The following is a 15,215-nucleotide window of genomic DNA, read 5'->3' on the forward strand; positions in this document are numbered from 1 at the left end:
GCAGCAGAAGTGATTAGTCAGGGTGGAGTCTTTGCTTTAGAGGGAGACGAGTCAGCGACAGTGTAGTGAACTGAAATGACTCATAAAGGTTTGACTGAATCCGAGATCCCTGCTGCAGTGTGTCTGCAGCCTCTCTCCCTCAGTCTCACACAACGCAACGCAACACAACCCCCGCACCACACAACACTGCACCACACAACACGACACAACACAACACAACACAACACCACACAACACAACACCACACAACACAACACCACACCACACAACATGACACAACACAACACAACATCACACAACACCACACAGCACAACCCCGCACCACACAACACCACACAACACCACACCACGCAACGCAACACAACACCACACCACACAACACCACACCACACCACACAACACAACACCACACCACACAACACAACGCAACGCCACGCAACACAACACCACACAACACCACACAACACCACACAACACAACACAACGCAACGCCACGCAACACAACACAACACAACACAACACCACACAACACCACACAACACAACACCACACAACACCACACAGCTAAGTGACCCAGCTCTGGAAACTGATTCATTTTGCAGTCGACTCCTCGTTGATGAAGATAAGGGAAGAGGCCTTTATCTCTGATGCTGCAATTGAGTTACACTCTCTCTGGCCTGAGAAGAGAAAGAGAGAGAGAGAGAGAAACATGTTTTCTGCTTGCACAGAAAAATAGACAAGACATCAATAATGCAGACCTTGGCATTTTGTACGTGCAGCGTACTGAATTTGCTGTTGCAGAGAAAGAGCAGAGAGAGGAATATGGTTTGTGGTTATTCACTGTGACGTGGATTATTGTTATGTAAGCAGAGAAAGTTGCCTCCAAAATTACATACGCAATGTGATAATATCATAATAGATTTTTTGCTGTTGTTGATTACATGACATTTTAGTTAAATGTAATTTCTCTTTCTCTCTCTCTCTCTCTCTCTCTCTCTTTCTCTCTCTCTCGCTCTGGCTCTGGCTCTCTTTCTCTCTCTGTCTCTCTCTCTTTCCTTTCTCAGGTGAAGAGATCTGGAAGATCAGTAAGTGTGTTTTCATAACAGTGCAGGGGCACGGCAGAGCGGAGGAAAAGCCCTGATCACTGAGGACAGCTTTACTGAGACGAACACATCAGCGTTTGGTAAAGGGGAGCAGCAGTTCGTCGGCGTGGAAACGTCACAGGACGTCTGCCTTGGCTGGAGTGAAGGGCGAGTTTTCTCTCATCGGCAGGATGGCTGACGTGAGCTTCATCTTTGGGTTCGACCAAGACGTTTGACCTGGTCTGTGTTAACGTCAAAGCCATCGCTGAGGTGAGGAGGAGGACAGGGGAGGAAGAGGAGGACAAGAGACTTCATGAACGTGAGGGAGACAATGCATGGTTACAGTATGGATCTCAGTCTGCTCCAAGCTCTGGAGAGAGAGAAGGTTCTAGAAGTCCTACAGCGGGACAAAGCGCTTCGTACCATAGAGGAAGAAAGGATCAGGTGATTAAAAAAAAAGAAGCATTTTTTCATCTGCTTTCAGTCACTTTTTGAAAATCCACTTGATATCTTAGGAGTTCAAGATTTGAGAAGTCCTTTACAAGCGAACAGATGGATTCAGCCCAATTTTAGTTGCCTGGTTCAGCCACTGGTGGGAGCTCTTTTGTACACAGAGTAATAGCATATTTACCGGCCTTCCTTTTTGGCAGAAATCTATTAGGGTAAATACGGTAAACAGCACAAACATGCTGGGCTGCACTGTACATGTAGAGGCCAGTCCTTTGGCAAAGCGCCAGGTTTAATGTGTTAACTGTATGTAGAGAGTGTCTCTTTGACGTGGAACGGATCTTAAAAATAAGATGGAACAGGAGAGGGTGTCACAGTAGATTTTTTTTTTTAATGAATCATTTTTTAATGAATCATTTTGCAGGAAGCTGAAGTCTGAGCTGCAGGAGATCCGTCGAAAAGGTGCCAAGAGTTTTGCTTGTCAGTACAGCGAGCGGACGTGCGCTCGGTGCCAGAGGCCACTGGGAAAGTTCTGGAACTGTGGAGCCGTGTGCCGTGGATGCAGCCATCGCATCTGCAGCAAGTGTCGGGTGAGCCTGTCCGCCCACAACTGGACGTGCACCGTGTGTCATGCCTACAGGTGAGCAGATGCCTCTTTCTGTGTTACTGCCCCGCCCCCTGTCTGACCCAGTGTTACTGCCCCGCCCCCTGTCTGACCCAGTGTTACTGCCCCGCCCCCTGTCTGACCCAGTGTTACTGCCCCGCCCCCTGTCTGACCCAGTGTTACAGCCCCGCCCCCTGTCTAATCCAGTGTTACAGCCCCGCCCCCTGTCTAATCCAGTGTTACTGCCCCGCCCCCTGTCTGACCCAGTGTTACTGCCCCGCCCCCTGTCTGACCCAGTGTTACAGCCCCACCCCCTGTCTAATCCAGTGTTACAGCCCCACCCCCTGTCTAATCCAGTGTTACTGCCCCGTCCCCTGTCTGACCCAGTGTTACTGCCCCGCCCCCTGTCTGACCCAGTGTTACAGCCCCGCCCCCTGTCTAATCCAGTGTTACTGCCCCACCCCCTGTCTGACCCAGTGTTACTGCCCCACCCCCTGTTACTGCCCCGCCCCCTGTTTCTGCCCCGCCCCCTGTTACTGCCACGCTCAAATGCAGATGTCCCGATATAAACATCAAGATCTGAATTTCTCCTCTGAAAATTCAGAACCACAGAGAACTCAGTCTAGAGCGGTCACATGACTATGGCCCATGAGAGCATTTACTGATTTCTCCCTTTTTAAATGTGAAAACAGACTTTTCAGCAGACACTCAGCTCTGTCAAAGCCGTGTAAATATGGCTTCAATATTGTGTGTTTTTAACTTTCAGTTTTAAAGGACAGTTGATGACAGGTTACCAAATAAATATTCACACAGACACACACACACACACACACACACACATGCACACACATGCCCAAACACACACACACGCACACACATGCCCACACACACACACACACACTCGCATACACTCACACACGCACGCACACACACACACATACACACACACACACACACACACACACGCACACGATTAAAACATTTTAAATACTCAAACAGGTGAGCTGGGAGTGGCTGTGCAGTTTTCAGTGTGTCATTCTGTCTCTCACAGGGAGGTGAAGTTTAAATCTGGAGAATGGTTTCTGGAAGTGCGAGCCAAAAAATTCCCACGGAATTCAGGTGTGTGGAATGTCGCACCTTTCCCACTGACAGCTCCTACAGAACATGACTGAATACGAGTAATGAATATTAACACAGTATGAACACAGTTTAAATAATAATATTAACTCTGTATGAGTAATGATTATTAACACAGTTTAAATAATAATATAAACTCTGTATGAGTAATGATTATTAACACAGTATGAACACAGTTTAAATAATAATGTTAACTCTGTATGAGTAATGATTATTAACACAGTTTAAATAATCATGTTAACTCTGTATGAGTAATGATTATTAAAACAGTATGAACACAGTTTAAATAATCATATAAACTCTGTATGAGTAATGAATATTAACACAGTTTAAGTAATAATATTAACTCTGTATGAGTAATGATTATTAACACAGTTTGAATAATCATATTAACTCTGTATGAGTAATGATTATTATCACAGTTTAAATAATCATATAAACTCTGTATGAGTAATGATTATTAACACAGTATAATCTATGGGAGACTGAGTTTCATCCTTTCGGTCTTTTCATTCCTTGTAGACACTGTTATGATAAAAAAAAAAGACTGAATAAAACATGAGACTGACAGAAGCTCTCAGCCATCATTTCTACTCATAAATGATTAATACAGAGGAAGGTCTTTGCCTCCAGACACCCGAGCACAGCCGTAATTCTCTGTTTTCTCTGTAGAGGTGTGTGAGAACACAGGAGAGAGACTGTTACAGACCTACAGACGGCTGAGGTAAGACAGCGATGGAGCCCCGGTTTCACCGTCATGTCCGTCATCACATTTTACTTCCACGGCTCATCTTACCCAGCATTCTCAGCTGTTCACTTTCACAGAAATATTGATATGATTACTATATTGATTATATATTGATAATCTATTCATAACAAAATACTTCACAAAGCAAGCAGATCAATCTATAGTGAAAAGTAGGCCTCAGAGAGTCACAGGCAGAGAGTCACAGTCAGAGAGTCACAGGCAGAGAGTCACAGGCAGAGAGTCACAGTCAGAGAGTCACAGTCAGTCACAGTCAGAGAGTCACAGGCAGAGAGTCACAGGCAGAGAGTCACAGGCAGAGAGTCACAGTCAGTCACAGTCAGAGAGTCACAGTCAGAGAGTCACAGGCAGAGAGTCACAGTCAGAGAGTCACAGTCAGAGAGTCACAGGCAGAGAGTCACAGGCAGAGAGTCACAGTCAGAGAGTCACAGTCAGTCACAGTCAGAGAGTCACAGGCAGAGAGTCACAGGCAGAGAGTCACAGTCAGAGAGTCACAGTCAGAGAGTCACAGTCAGAGAGTCACAGGCAGAGAGTCAGAGTCAGAGAGTCACAGTCAGTCACAGTCAGAGAGTCACAGGCAGAGAGTCACAGGCAGAGAGTCACAGGCAGAGAGTCACAGTCAGAGAGTCACAGGCAGAGAGTCACAGTCAGAGAGTCACAGGCAGAGAGTCACAGTCAGAGAGTCACAGTCAGTCACAGTCAGAGAGTCACAGGCAGAGAGTCACAGGCAGAGAGTCACAGTCAGAGAGTCACAGGCAGAGAGAGTCACAGGCAGAGAGTTAGTTGTCTTCAGTTTGCTTACAGAGTGAGGTGTTTATCTCACCCACTGCTATGAATGTTTCAGAACCAAAACCTCAACTGAAACGTGGATTTTTTTAAACTGGATTTTCCTATGCTTTATTCCAGTCATATTTCAGTAGTTCCACCAACACCTCCGCCTTGTTATGATGGCCCATCCTCCTCAGTGTTCGACAGAACTGGGGTAAGAACAGCATTCACACACATGTTCATTCACACACACTCTCATTCACACACACTCTCATTCACACACACTCTCATTCACACGCGTTCATTCACACAGACTCTCATTCACACACACGTTCATTCACACAGTGTGTCCCTCTTTTGATTTAATACCGTTCTCTCTCTCTCTCTTCTTCTTCTCTCTCTCTCTCTCTCCTCTTCTTCTTCTTCTCTCTCTCTCTCCTTTTCTTCTTCTTCTTCATCATCTTCTTCTCTCTCTCTCTTCTTCATCTTCTTCTTCTCTCTCTCTCTCCTCTTCTTCTTCATCTTCTTCTTCTCTCTCTCTCTCCTCTTCTTCTTCATCTTCTTCTTCTCTCTCTCCCTCCTCTTCTTCTTCATCTTCTTCTTCTTCTCTCTCTCTCCTCTTCTTCTCTCTCTCTTCTTCTTCTCTCTGTGTGTGTGTTTAGGGCCTAAAAAGTTCCAAACCATTTACAAAGTCCATGGAGAACCTCATGGTTTCTGTCACATCTCATATTAAAAGTAAGTGCTTTGGTTATGATACGATATGACGTGATTTCCACACATACGTGTAAGAATATGGGCATTATGGACACTGTCATTTGGTAACATGTTACTTAAATTTGAAATGGATCAGAGGTGTAGTAGGACAGCATACCTTAATCCCCCAAACTAAACCAAATGGACCACATGGTGTTAGTCCAGTTGTGCGTTGTTCCTCTGGTCTGACATGAATGTGAATGTACACATGGAAGAGCTGATGCCTGTTTGGCCTTTTCTCACCGCAGAAATATCAAGGTCTCAGAATGACCTGAGGACAGAACAGGTCCTGCTGACTGTGGACGATGGCAGAAGAAGCCGCAAGAGCCAATCAGACACAGCCCTCAACATATCCTCTGGCGTAAGAACCAATGAGATTCCATGGAACCCCAAGTACTGTAATTCACAACACTGGCAGTTAATGTGTTTTGCTGTAAGATGCTGTAAGACTGACCTGTGGTTTGAATGTGTTTTGCTGTAAGACTGACCAGTGATTTGAATGTGTTTTGCTGTAAGACTGACCTGTGGTTTGAATGTGTTTTGCTGTAAGACTGACCAGTGATTTGAATGTGTTTTGCTGTAAGACTGACCTGTGGTTTGAATGTGTTTTGCTGTAAGACTGACCTGTGGTTTGAATGTGTTTTGCTGTAAGACTGACCTGTGGTTTATCTGTGTGTGTGATGGTTCTGCTGGCTTTGTGTGGCCTCTGCTGGTTCTGACAGAATCTGTGTTCAGGTCACAGCCCCGTTCAGCCAGGACGGGGTCTCAGACGTTAACAGTGAACAGCAGTGATGATGCTTTCACTGTGAGACTGAACAAAGGCTGATATATCTTTTACAGTTGAAAAAGGTTCCCAGTTTACCCAGTTTACTGAGGAAGCCTGAGAGTGAGGGCCAGCAGGACGGAGGTCTCTGTGCTGACGACGAGGCCTCGCTGCAGTCTGGGTACTCCAGTGACAAAAGGGTGAGTGATCCTGAGCTCTGTGTGTGTGTGTGTGTGTGTGTGTGGGCGTGCGTGCGCGTGTGTGTCTGTATGTGTGTGTGTGTGCGTGTGTGTGTGTGTCTGTGTGTCTGTGTGTATGTGTGTGTGTGTGTTTGTGTCTGTGTGTATGTGTGCATGTGTGCGTGTGTGTGTCTGCATGTGTGTGTGTGTGCGTGTGTGTGTGTGTATGTGTGTGTGTGTGTGAGCGTGTGTGTGTGCGTGTGTGTGCACGTGTGTGTGCGTGTGTGCGTGTGTGCGTGTGTGTGTCTGTATGTGTGTGTGTGTGTGCGTGTGTGCGTGCGTGTGTGTGTGTGTGTGTGTGTGTGTGTGTTTCTGAGTGTGGGTGTGAGAGGTAGTGAGAGAGAGAGAGACAGTTCCCAGTGAAAGGCGAGCATGTCCCAGGTGAAATGTTCACGTTTTTTGGTAAATGAACTGATTTGACCTCATTACACACACAGAGTGATAAAAACATGTACAACACAGACACTAGATGTCATGAGAACAAACAACAGGTGTCTGTACACCACTCACAGATGCTTTTCAGTCATCTGCAGGTTTGGATCTGTTTACTGTTTGGCAGGGTTTGAAATGAAAAATACCCAAAAACCCCAATAAAATACTGATATTTCATGTGTAAACACTGGGTCTTTTCAGATACGTGTCAGTGTAGAACACTCATCTGTGCTTTAGAGACCAAAACTGAGATAAGTGTCATGTTTAAAAACAGACCACGTCACATCTGCATCAGGTTTCACACCACTACAAAACTTCACAGAAATCTTTGCAAAACTTGCGAAGTTACACATTTCCACTTGTGTCACTGAGGTGTCGATGAGCAGATATGCCTGCGGGTTGTTTAGCTGGTGTTTGTAGAAACCCTTTTTTGTCAATGCCCAAATGATGCCTCGGTATGTCAGATAAGATCACAACTTCTCCTGCACTGGGTGGAGGCATTAGACACTGACATTAGCAAGCATCAGCAAATCGTCAAAGAAATGCATTAATGTAGTATTGTGTAATGTAATAATGTCTACAGTGGTAATGTATATAGTAGTATGCTTATAGTAGTATTGTATACAGTTGTATGTTTACATTAGGACAGTAGTAATACTATAGTGATATTTACATTGCTTCTGTATTTCAATATAGTAGTTTACATACAGTAGTATGTTTTCAGTAGTATGTTTACAGTAGTATTGTATACAGTAGTATGTTTACTGTAGTATTGTATGCAGTAGTATTGTATGCTGTAGTATTGTATACAGTAGTATTGTATGCAGTAGTATTGTATGCAGTAGTATTGTATACAGTAGTATTGTATGCTGTAGTATTGTATACAGTAGTATGTTTACAGCAGTATTGTATGCTGTAGTATATTTACAGTACTATTGTATGCTGTAGTATTGTATACAGTAGTATGTATACAGTAGTATTGTATGCTGTAGTATTGTAAACAGTAGTATCGTATGCTGTAGTATTGTATACAGTAGTATGTTTACAGTAGTATTGTATGCTGTAGTATTGTATACAGTGGTATGTTTACAGCAGTATTGTATGCTGTAGTATATTTACAGTACTATTGTATGCTGTAGTATTGTATACAGTAGTATGTTTACAGTAGTATTGTATGCTGTAGTAATGTATACAGTAGTATGTTTACAGTAGTATTGTATGCTGTAGTATTGTATACAGTAGTATTGTATGCTGTAGTATTGTATACAGTAGTATGTTTACAGTAGTATTGTATGCTGTAGTATTGTATACAGTGGTATGTTTACAGTAGTATTGTATGCTGTAGTATTGTATACAGTAGTATGTTTACAGTACTATTGTATGCTGTAGTATTGTATACATTAGTATGTTTACAGTACTATTGTATGCTGTAGTATTGTATACATTAGTATGTTTACAGTACTATTGTATGCTGTAGTATTGTATACAGTAGTATTGTATGATGTAGTATTGTATACAGTAGCATGTTTACAGTACTATTGTATGCTCTAGTATTGTATACAGTAGTATTGTATACAGTAGTGTTGTATGCTGTTGTATTGTATACAGTAGTATATTTACAGTACTATTGTATGCTCTAGTATTGTATACAGTAGTATGTTTACAGTAGTATTATATGCTGTAGTATTGTATACAGTAATAGTGACTAAGGATGGATCGATGGAGTCTATCATGAGGCCTAGTGGTAAATTCCAGAGACCTAGCTGTAATACACACTGCTAAATCTTTGATTCACACCCATGGTTCACACCCATAGGTCTACCACACTGCTAATCTATATAAGTATCTGTAACATTTTACAGACTATATCTGACTATGTGTCTGTACTGTGTATTCTGTATGCGTGTGCTATGTATTCTTGTATGCGTGTGCTGTGTATTCTGTGTGTGTGTGCTGTGTATTCTGTGTGCATGTGCTGTGTATTCTCTGTGTGTGTGCTGTGTGTTCTGTGTGTCTGTTCTGTGTATTCCGTGTATCTGTGCTGTGTATTCCATGTGTCTCTGCTGTGTGTTTCGTGTGTCTGTGCTGTGTATTCCGTGTGTCTCTGCTGTGTGTTTCGTGTGTCTGTGCTGTGTGTGTGTGTGTGTGTGTGTGTGTGTGTGTGGAGTGTCCTCTCTGAGTCTACACTGTGTATCTTTCAGAGAAGGAAGTATGAACCAAAATGCGGTAACCTGATGAGAACTGAATAGAAATTCTTTACCAACGTTCTGTTAGATGACAGATTCCTAATAAGTTGATCTGGAGGTGTTTCTGTAAACGCCACGGGTTTTCCACATTACACTGGTGTGTTCTGTCATTTGAGAGGCTTTTTGTGTGTGCTCTGTGTGTTTTTGTGCAGTGGAGCAGCAGTAGCACAGGAACAGAGCCTGAGATGTTTGATAATGTGCGTTTTTCGGGGGAAATCAATCTGGCTGTGTGCTACAGCAGCAGTGCATCCTGTTTGGAGATACAGATCAGTAGCTGCAGGAACCTCACATCTGGGGATTTCAAGAAGACAAAATGTCACCCGTAAGTAATAACTTTACCCTGAAACAATATGCACGCAATATATAACACATGTAAACTCTCTCTGTATAAAATCACCTACAGTCTATGGTTAAAGCGAATTTGTTTAATAGGCTATATAAATACAACAACAATTATTCTCACCCATACATGATCCTAAACTCGTCAGCCGTCAGTGACCTGTGTGAGAGAAGGTCCTGCTTAGCACAAAATGCCTTAAAATCACACTTTAAATCACTGTTTAAATCACTTAAAATCACACTTTAAATCACTGTTTAAATCACTTAAAATCACACTTTAAATCACTGTTTAAATCACTTTAAATCACAGAGAAGTGACAAAAATCATCTGCAGCTCAGTAATCAGACTATGAAAAACCAGCAAACCCACGTACAAAGTATTCTACAGTCTATCAGGCAACAGTGAGGTTTTACCACCAGCTTTAGCTCTGTAACTTTAACTCTGTAACTTTAACTCCAATGCACACAGATATGTGAAGCTCTACATACTCCCAGAGAAATCAGTCTACGGCAAAATGAAAACCAGCATCAAGAAAAACACTACAGAGCCTGTTTACAACCAAGTCTTCCAGGTGAGACCCTGTCCCCTGACCTCGGGGCAGCACAGGGTTAGCACAGCATCCGCACAGCGTGACATCAGCACAGTGTGGGAACGTCCGAGTGTTTAGCCAACGTGTTTGGATACTGTTTGAATTTGTGAAAAATTGCTTGGTGTCTTACTGAAGAAGCCAAATTTATCTGATAAATTTTATAGACAGGTTTATCAAAGAAATGTTATATTAGAGTCAAAGAATTTGGTGAAGTCATTGAGAGCATGCGGCAGCCCACACACATTGTGACTGAGGATAACGACTGACCCCAGATCTGAGGCTAGTACTAAAATAGTTGTTTCCCTCTGTATGTTGTGAACAGTGCTCCATAGAGAGGAATGTGCTGGTGTCCAGTACGCTGCAGGTGTCCGTGTGGCACGTGGGCACGCTGAAGAAGAAAGTGTTTTTGGGCGAGACCCTAATTCCACTGGCTCCGTGGGCACTGGAGGACTGTGCCAGTCAAGGCGCTGCCTGGTACTCTCTGGGCCCTAAGGTACGCTGATGTGGGTTTTCACCAGACAGGAAGAGAGAGTTAGAAACTGTGTACATTGCTAAGAATAAGAAATACACACACACACACACACACTCTATATAGACAGTATATCTTTGAGTATCTTTTTTCATTCATTTCTGTATGTGTGTGTGTGTATGTGTGTGTATGTGTGTGTGTGTGTGTGCTTGTTTGTAGCTGGAGGTTCCAGTGAAGCCTGCTGTGGTATCAGAGGAGCTGTTGATATCAGTCAGATTCACATCACTGTCACAACCCTCCTGGGCTTACAGATGCACAGACGGTACACACACACACATACACACACACATATACACACACTCAAATAAGTTGTCGGTTGTCTGACCTGGTCTGTTTTTTATTCTAACAGACATTTGCATTGGAGTGTGTGATGCTGGTGTTTTGAGTGTTCTGGTCAAAGGGATTCAAAACCAGCCAGCATCCAGATCAAACCCATCACTCAACACCTACATCAGAGGGTAAGTGTGTTAGATTATGCACTCAACACCTACATCAGAGGGTGAGTGTGTTAGATTTTGCACTCAACACCTACATCAGAGGGTAAGTGTGTTAGATTATGCACTCAACACCTACATCAGAGGGTGAGTGTGTTAGATTTTGCACTCAACACCTACATCAGAGGGTAAGTGTGTTAGATTATGCACTCAACACCTACATCAGAGGGTAAGTGTGTTAGATTATGCATTGACCGGTCCGTACAGATCCTAATGCTATCGTTTTAGCTGCTTAATATGTTTTAATATGACGAGTGTGGTTCTTGAATCAAGCCTGCTAAAGTGTTTTACTGTTTTACTGTACTGTGTTTATTTTATTTTGCCATTTACTTGTGTGTGTGTCTGTGTCTGTGTGCCTATGTGTATATATGTATATTCTGTGTTTCGTGATATTTGCTTATCTTGATGTTTTGATTGCTGGTAACTGCGTCACTGACTTGAATGTGAACCATTGCTTCCTGATTCTCTCCAGGTGTCTGTGTCTCCCTGGAGACCGTGAGATAGTGCAGAAAAGTCCGCTTCAGAAGAAGAAGGGAGATCCAGAGAGTGCTGTAGAGCTCCATTTCAGCAGAGTCACACTGCAGGAGCTGCAGAGCTCCACACTGATCCTGGGTCTGTGGGAGCACACGCCATTCAGCTTCTCTGACCGAGCCCTGGGCACTGCCAGGCTGGAGAGAGGTAAGACACACACAGAAAAGCCTGCTGTGGGATGTGTGTGTGTGTGTGTGAGTGTGTATGTGTGTGTATGTGTATGTGTGTGTGCATGTATATGTGTGTTTGTGTATGTATGTGTGTGTGCGTGTGTGTGTGTGTGTGTGTGTGTGTGTGTATATGTGTGTTTGTGTATGTATGTGTGTGTGCGTGTGCGTGTGCGTGTGCGTGTGCATGTGTGCGTGTGCGTGTGCGTGTGCGTCTGCGTGTGCGTCTGCGTGTGCGTGTGCGTGAGCGTGTGTGTGTGTGTGTGTGTGGTTGTTTGTAGCTGGAGGTTCCAGTGAAGCCTGGGTTAGGGTTAGGGTTAGGGTTAGGGTTAGGATTAGGGTGTGTGTGTGTGTGTGCTTGTTTGTGGCTGGAGGTTCCAGTGAAGCCTGCTGTGGTATCAGAGGAGCTGTTGATATCAGTCAGATTCACATCACTGTCACAACCCTTCTGGGCTTACAGATGCACAGACGGTGCACACACACACACACATGCACACGCACACGCACACGCACACACACACACACACGCACACGCACACGCACACGCACACGCACACACACAGACACAGACACACAAACACCAAACTTTTCTTCAGTGAGATGAAATCTTTCTCTTTTCACTGTGACATCATGACGTCTGTCAGAAGGCCTGGGATAGGCCACAGGAGAAACTGTGACCATAGAATGACTGTCACAGAGTGGGCTGTCATTGGACAGACAGGAGAAGATTTTAAACGAATTTCAGTTTATGTCACCACCTAGTGGCTGCAGGTGAGGCTGTGATGTTTCCACTGGTGAATGAGGTTACAGAGAATGGTTATATGTATTTAAAGGCCAAATAGTGAAATCTGTGTATTTTAAAAAGGCCTCTCATAACCATGCTCTCCCAGCAGAACGCAGTGGAAAAGATTCAATGTCCTGTCTCTTCATCTTTAAACTGTATGGTTTGGGAAAATGTGACTGGTTTATTTTTAACTCTATGATGTAGGGCAGGGTAATGCATGAATTTATTTTTAACTCTATGATTTAGGGCAGGGTGACGGGCGGGTGGAGTTTTGACTGCGACTGATGATCTCTCTCTGTGTTTGTCCAGGGTCGTCATGGGGATGGCTCCAGCCGACGCCCTTCATGTGGCATGACCTCCGTCTGCCTCTACAGGCCAACGTTAACTATACACGCGCCTGAGAGCGCCCCCCCCCCTCACCCTGCCACGCCCTCCCCCCCCCCCCTCACCTCTACAGGCCAACGTTAACTATACACGCGCCTGACAGCGCCCCCCCCCCTCACCCTGCCACGCCCCCCCCCCCCCCCCCCCCTCTACAGGCCAACGTTAACTATACACGCGCCTGACAGCGCCCCCCCCCTCACCCTGCCACGCCCTCTCCCCCCCTCACCCTGCCACGCCCTCTCCCCCCCCCCCCCACCTCTACAGGCCAACGTTAACTATACACGCGCCTGACAGCGCCGCCCCCCCCCCCCCCCCCCTCACCCTGCCACACCCTCTCCCCCCTCACCTCTACAGGCCAACGTTAACTATACACGCGCCTGAGAGCGCCCCCCCCCCCTCACCCTGCCACACCCTCCCCCACAGGCCAACGTTAACTATACGCGCGCCTGACAGCGCCCCCCCCCCCCCCCCTCACCCTGCCACACCCTCTCCCCCCCACCTCTACAGAACAACGTTAACTATACGCGCGCCTGAGAGCGCCCCCCCTCACCCTGCCACCCCCCCCCCCCCCCCCCCCCCCCCCCCCCCCCCCCTCTACAGAACAACGTTAACTATACGCGCGCCTGAGAGCACTCAGGCTCCAGCGTGTCCTCAGTCAGTTTGTTTTGTGTCTAGCGCCTTATGCATTAGTGATGCCACATTTAAAGGGGCCCTAACCCACCCTGGGAACAGGGAGAGAAGAGTATCGGTCGGGGCCCCTGCGTGTCTCCTCAGGCTGCATGTGAACAGCTTCAAACAGCTCTTTACCATTAGCACCATATCATTGCCCAGCACCACTTATTTTATCATAAAAATCAGACAGTCATGAGGTCAATATTTTGCATTTGTTTTGTGCATTTTAGTAATTTAATTATGTCCTGTCAGTGTGTATTAATATTATATTTATGATTTAATTTAATGCATTTATTAAAACGTCATGTTAAAATGAGTTGTGTGGTGATTGATGATGAGTTTGATCATAAAGACCAGGCCTGTTTTCAGTGAACATTCGACTTGTTTTAGGATTCATGACCTCTGTTTACATGCAGTGTGGAGAGAACTTCACTGCATCAGTGCGACTTTGGTGTTCAGCTTTAGTTCAAACATCACTGACCATCATCAGATACCCATAACAAAAGACACAGAAATGCTGAAATTATGGAGAGAAGTTTATTGCCAAAATGTTGAACAGTTCTCAAAAAACATGTTTAGATGGATGTCAGCAGTGCAGCGGAGAGCCAGGAGCCAATCACAGACTGCTCTGACTGTCAGCCCCCTCTGTTCTGCCGTTACCATGGTGACAGAATGCAGCTTTGTGAGTCGCCATCACAGCTACAACTGTATCAGCACCAACCTCAACCGGGGGCCAAGTCAAAAGCGATTTGTCTGCAGTGTGACAGAGGTACTCACTGTGGCCAGGCCAGAACACTGTCTGACCACAACCAACTGTAACATTGTAACAAACTCCAGGCTCTCCTGTTACATCTGTTACAATGTTACATTACTGACAGCTCAGCCATCAGATGAAAACCCAGCTGTTACCTGTTACCTGTGTCCTCACTCCCACACAGGGACGCGACAATCTGAAACACTGCACTGCTAAACCAAAAACAATTCCAACAGGAAATCAAAGTACCAAGTGTAGGTAAGGTCCTGACTGATTCATCTAAAATAAAAATACCATCATTTACAAATAAATCTCTAACATAGCCATCTATAGAAACCACAGAGATCACAAAATTCTCATTGTGTTTGTCAGGACAGAACTGGGAGAAACATCACACGGCTTAATGTCATTAGTAGAAGAGCAAAAATATACAAAGATGGAAAAAAACCCTTTCAAATGACCCATATATGGTTTACATATTAAAACTATTTATGATTTTAAAGATACATTTTTAAATATGATGGAAGGCTGCAAATAAAATGATCAGAATACAAACATACTCAAATCTCCTTTCTGAGAGAGAAAACTGCCCCTTTTTCCAAAAATCAAAGCTTAACAAACATCAGTCAAACTGAGTCGTCTGACTGAAAGGGCTTCGTCTGAAAGCCACACAGCCAAGACCACTCAATAAAATCTGACTGCAGCTGATCCGCACGGGACCCGCCGCTGGACAA

The 15,215-nt window shown here is 44.7% G+C and overlaps 1 protein-coding gene across 1 annotated transcript; it reads left to right on the forward strand.

Moving 5' to 3' along the window:
* Window positions 1-1,364: 1,364 nt before the first annotated feature.
* On the forward strand, window positions 1,365-11,485 carry sytl3 (synaptotagmin-like 3). The gene is made up of 13 exons (XM_030781952.1): window positions 1,365-1,526; window positions 1,954-2,169; window positions 3,185-3,252; window positions 3,943-3,994; window positions 4,943-5,018; window positions 5,467-5,539; window positions 5,806-5,918; window positions 6,398-6,520; window positions 9,390-9,559; window positions 10,046-10,148; window positions 10,489-10,659; window positions 10,855-10,957; window positions 11,045-11,485. The coding sequence occupies exons 1-13, from the start codon at window positions 1,396-1,398 to the stop codon at window positions 11,155-11,157; spliced, it is 1,512 nt and encodes a 503-aa protein (XP_030637812.1). The 5' UTR covers window positions 1,365-1,395; the 3' UTR covers window positions 11,158-11,485.
* The last annotated feature ends 3,730 nt before the right edge of the window (window positions 11,486-15,215 follow it).

This window comes from Chanos chanos, chromosome 8, assembly GCF_902362185.1.
Source record: "Chanos chanos chromosome 8, fChaCha1.1, whole genome shotgun sequence".
Lineage (NCBI taxonomy): Eukaryota > Metazoa > Chordata > Actinopteri > Gonorynchiformes > Chanidae > Chanos > Chanos chanos.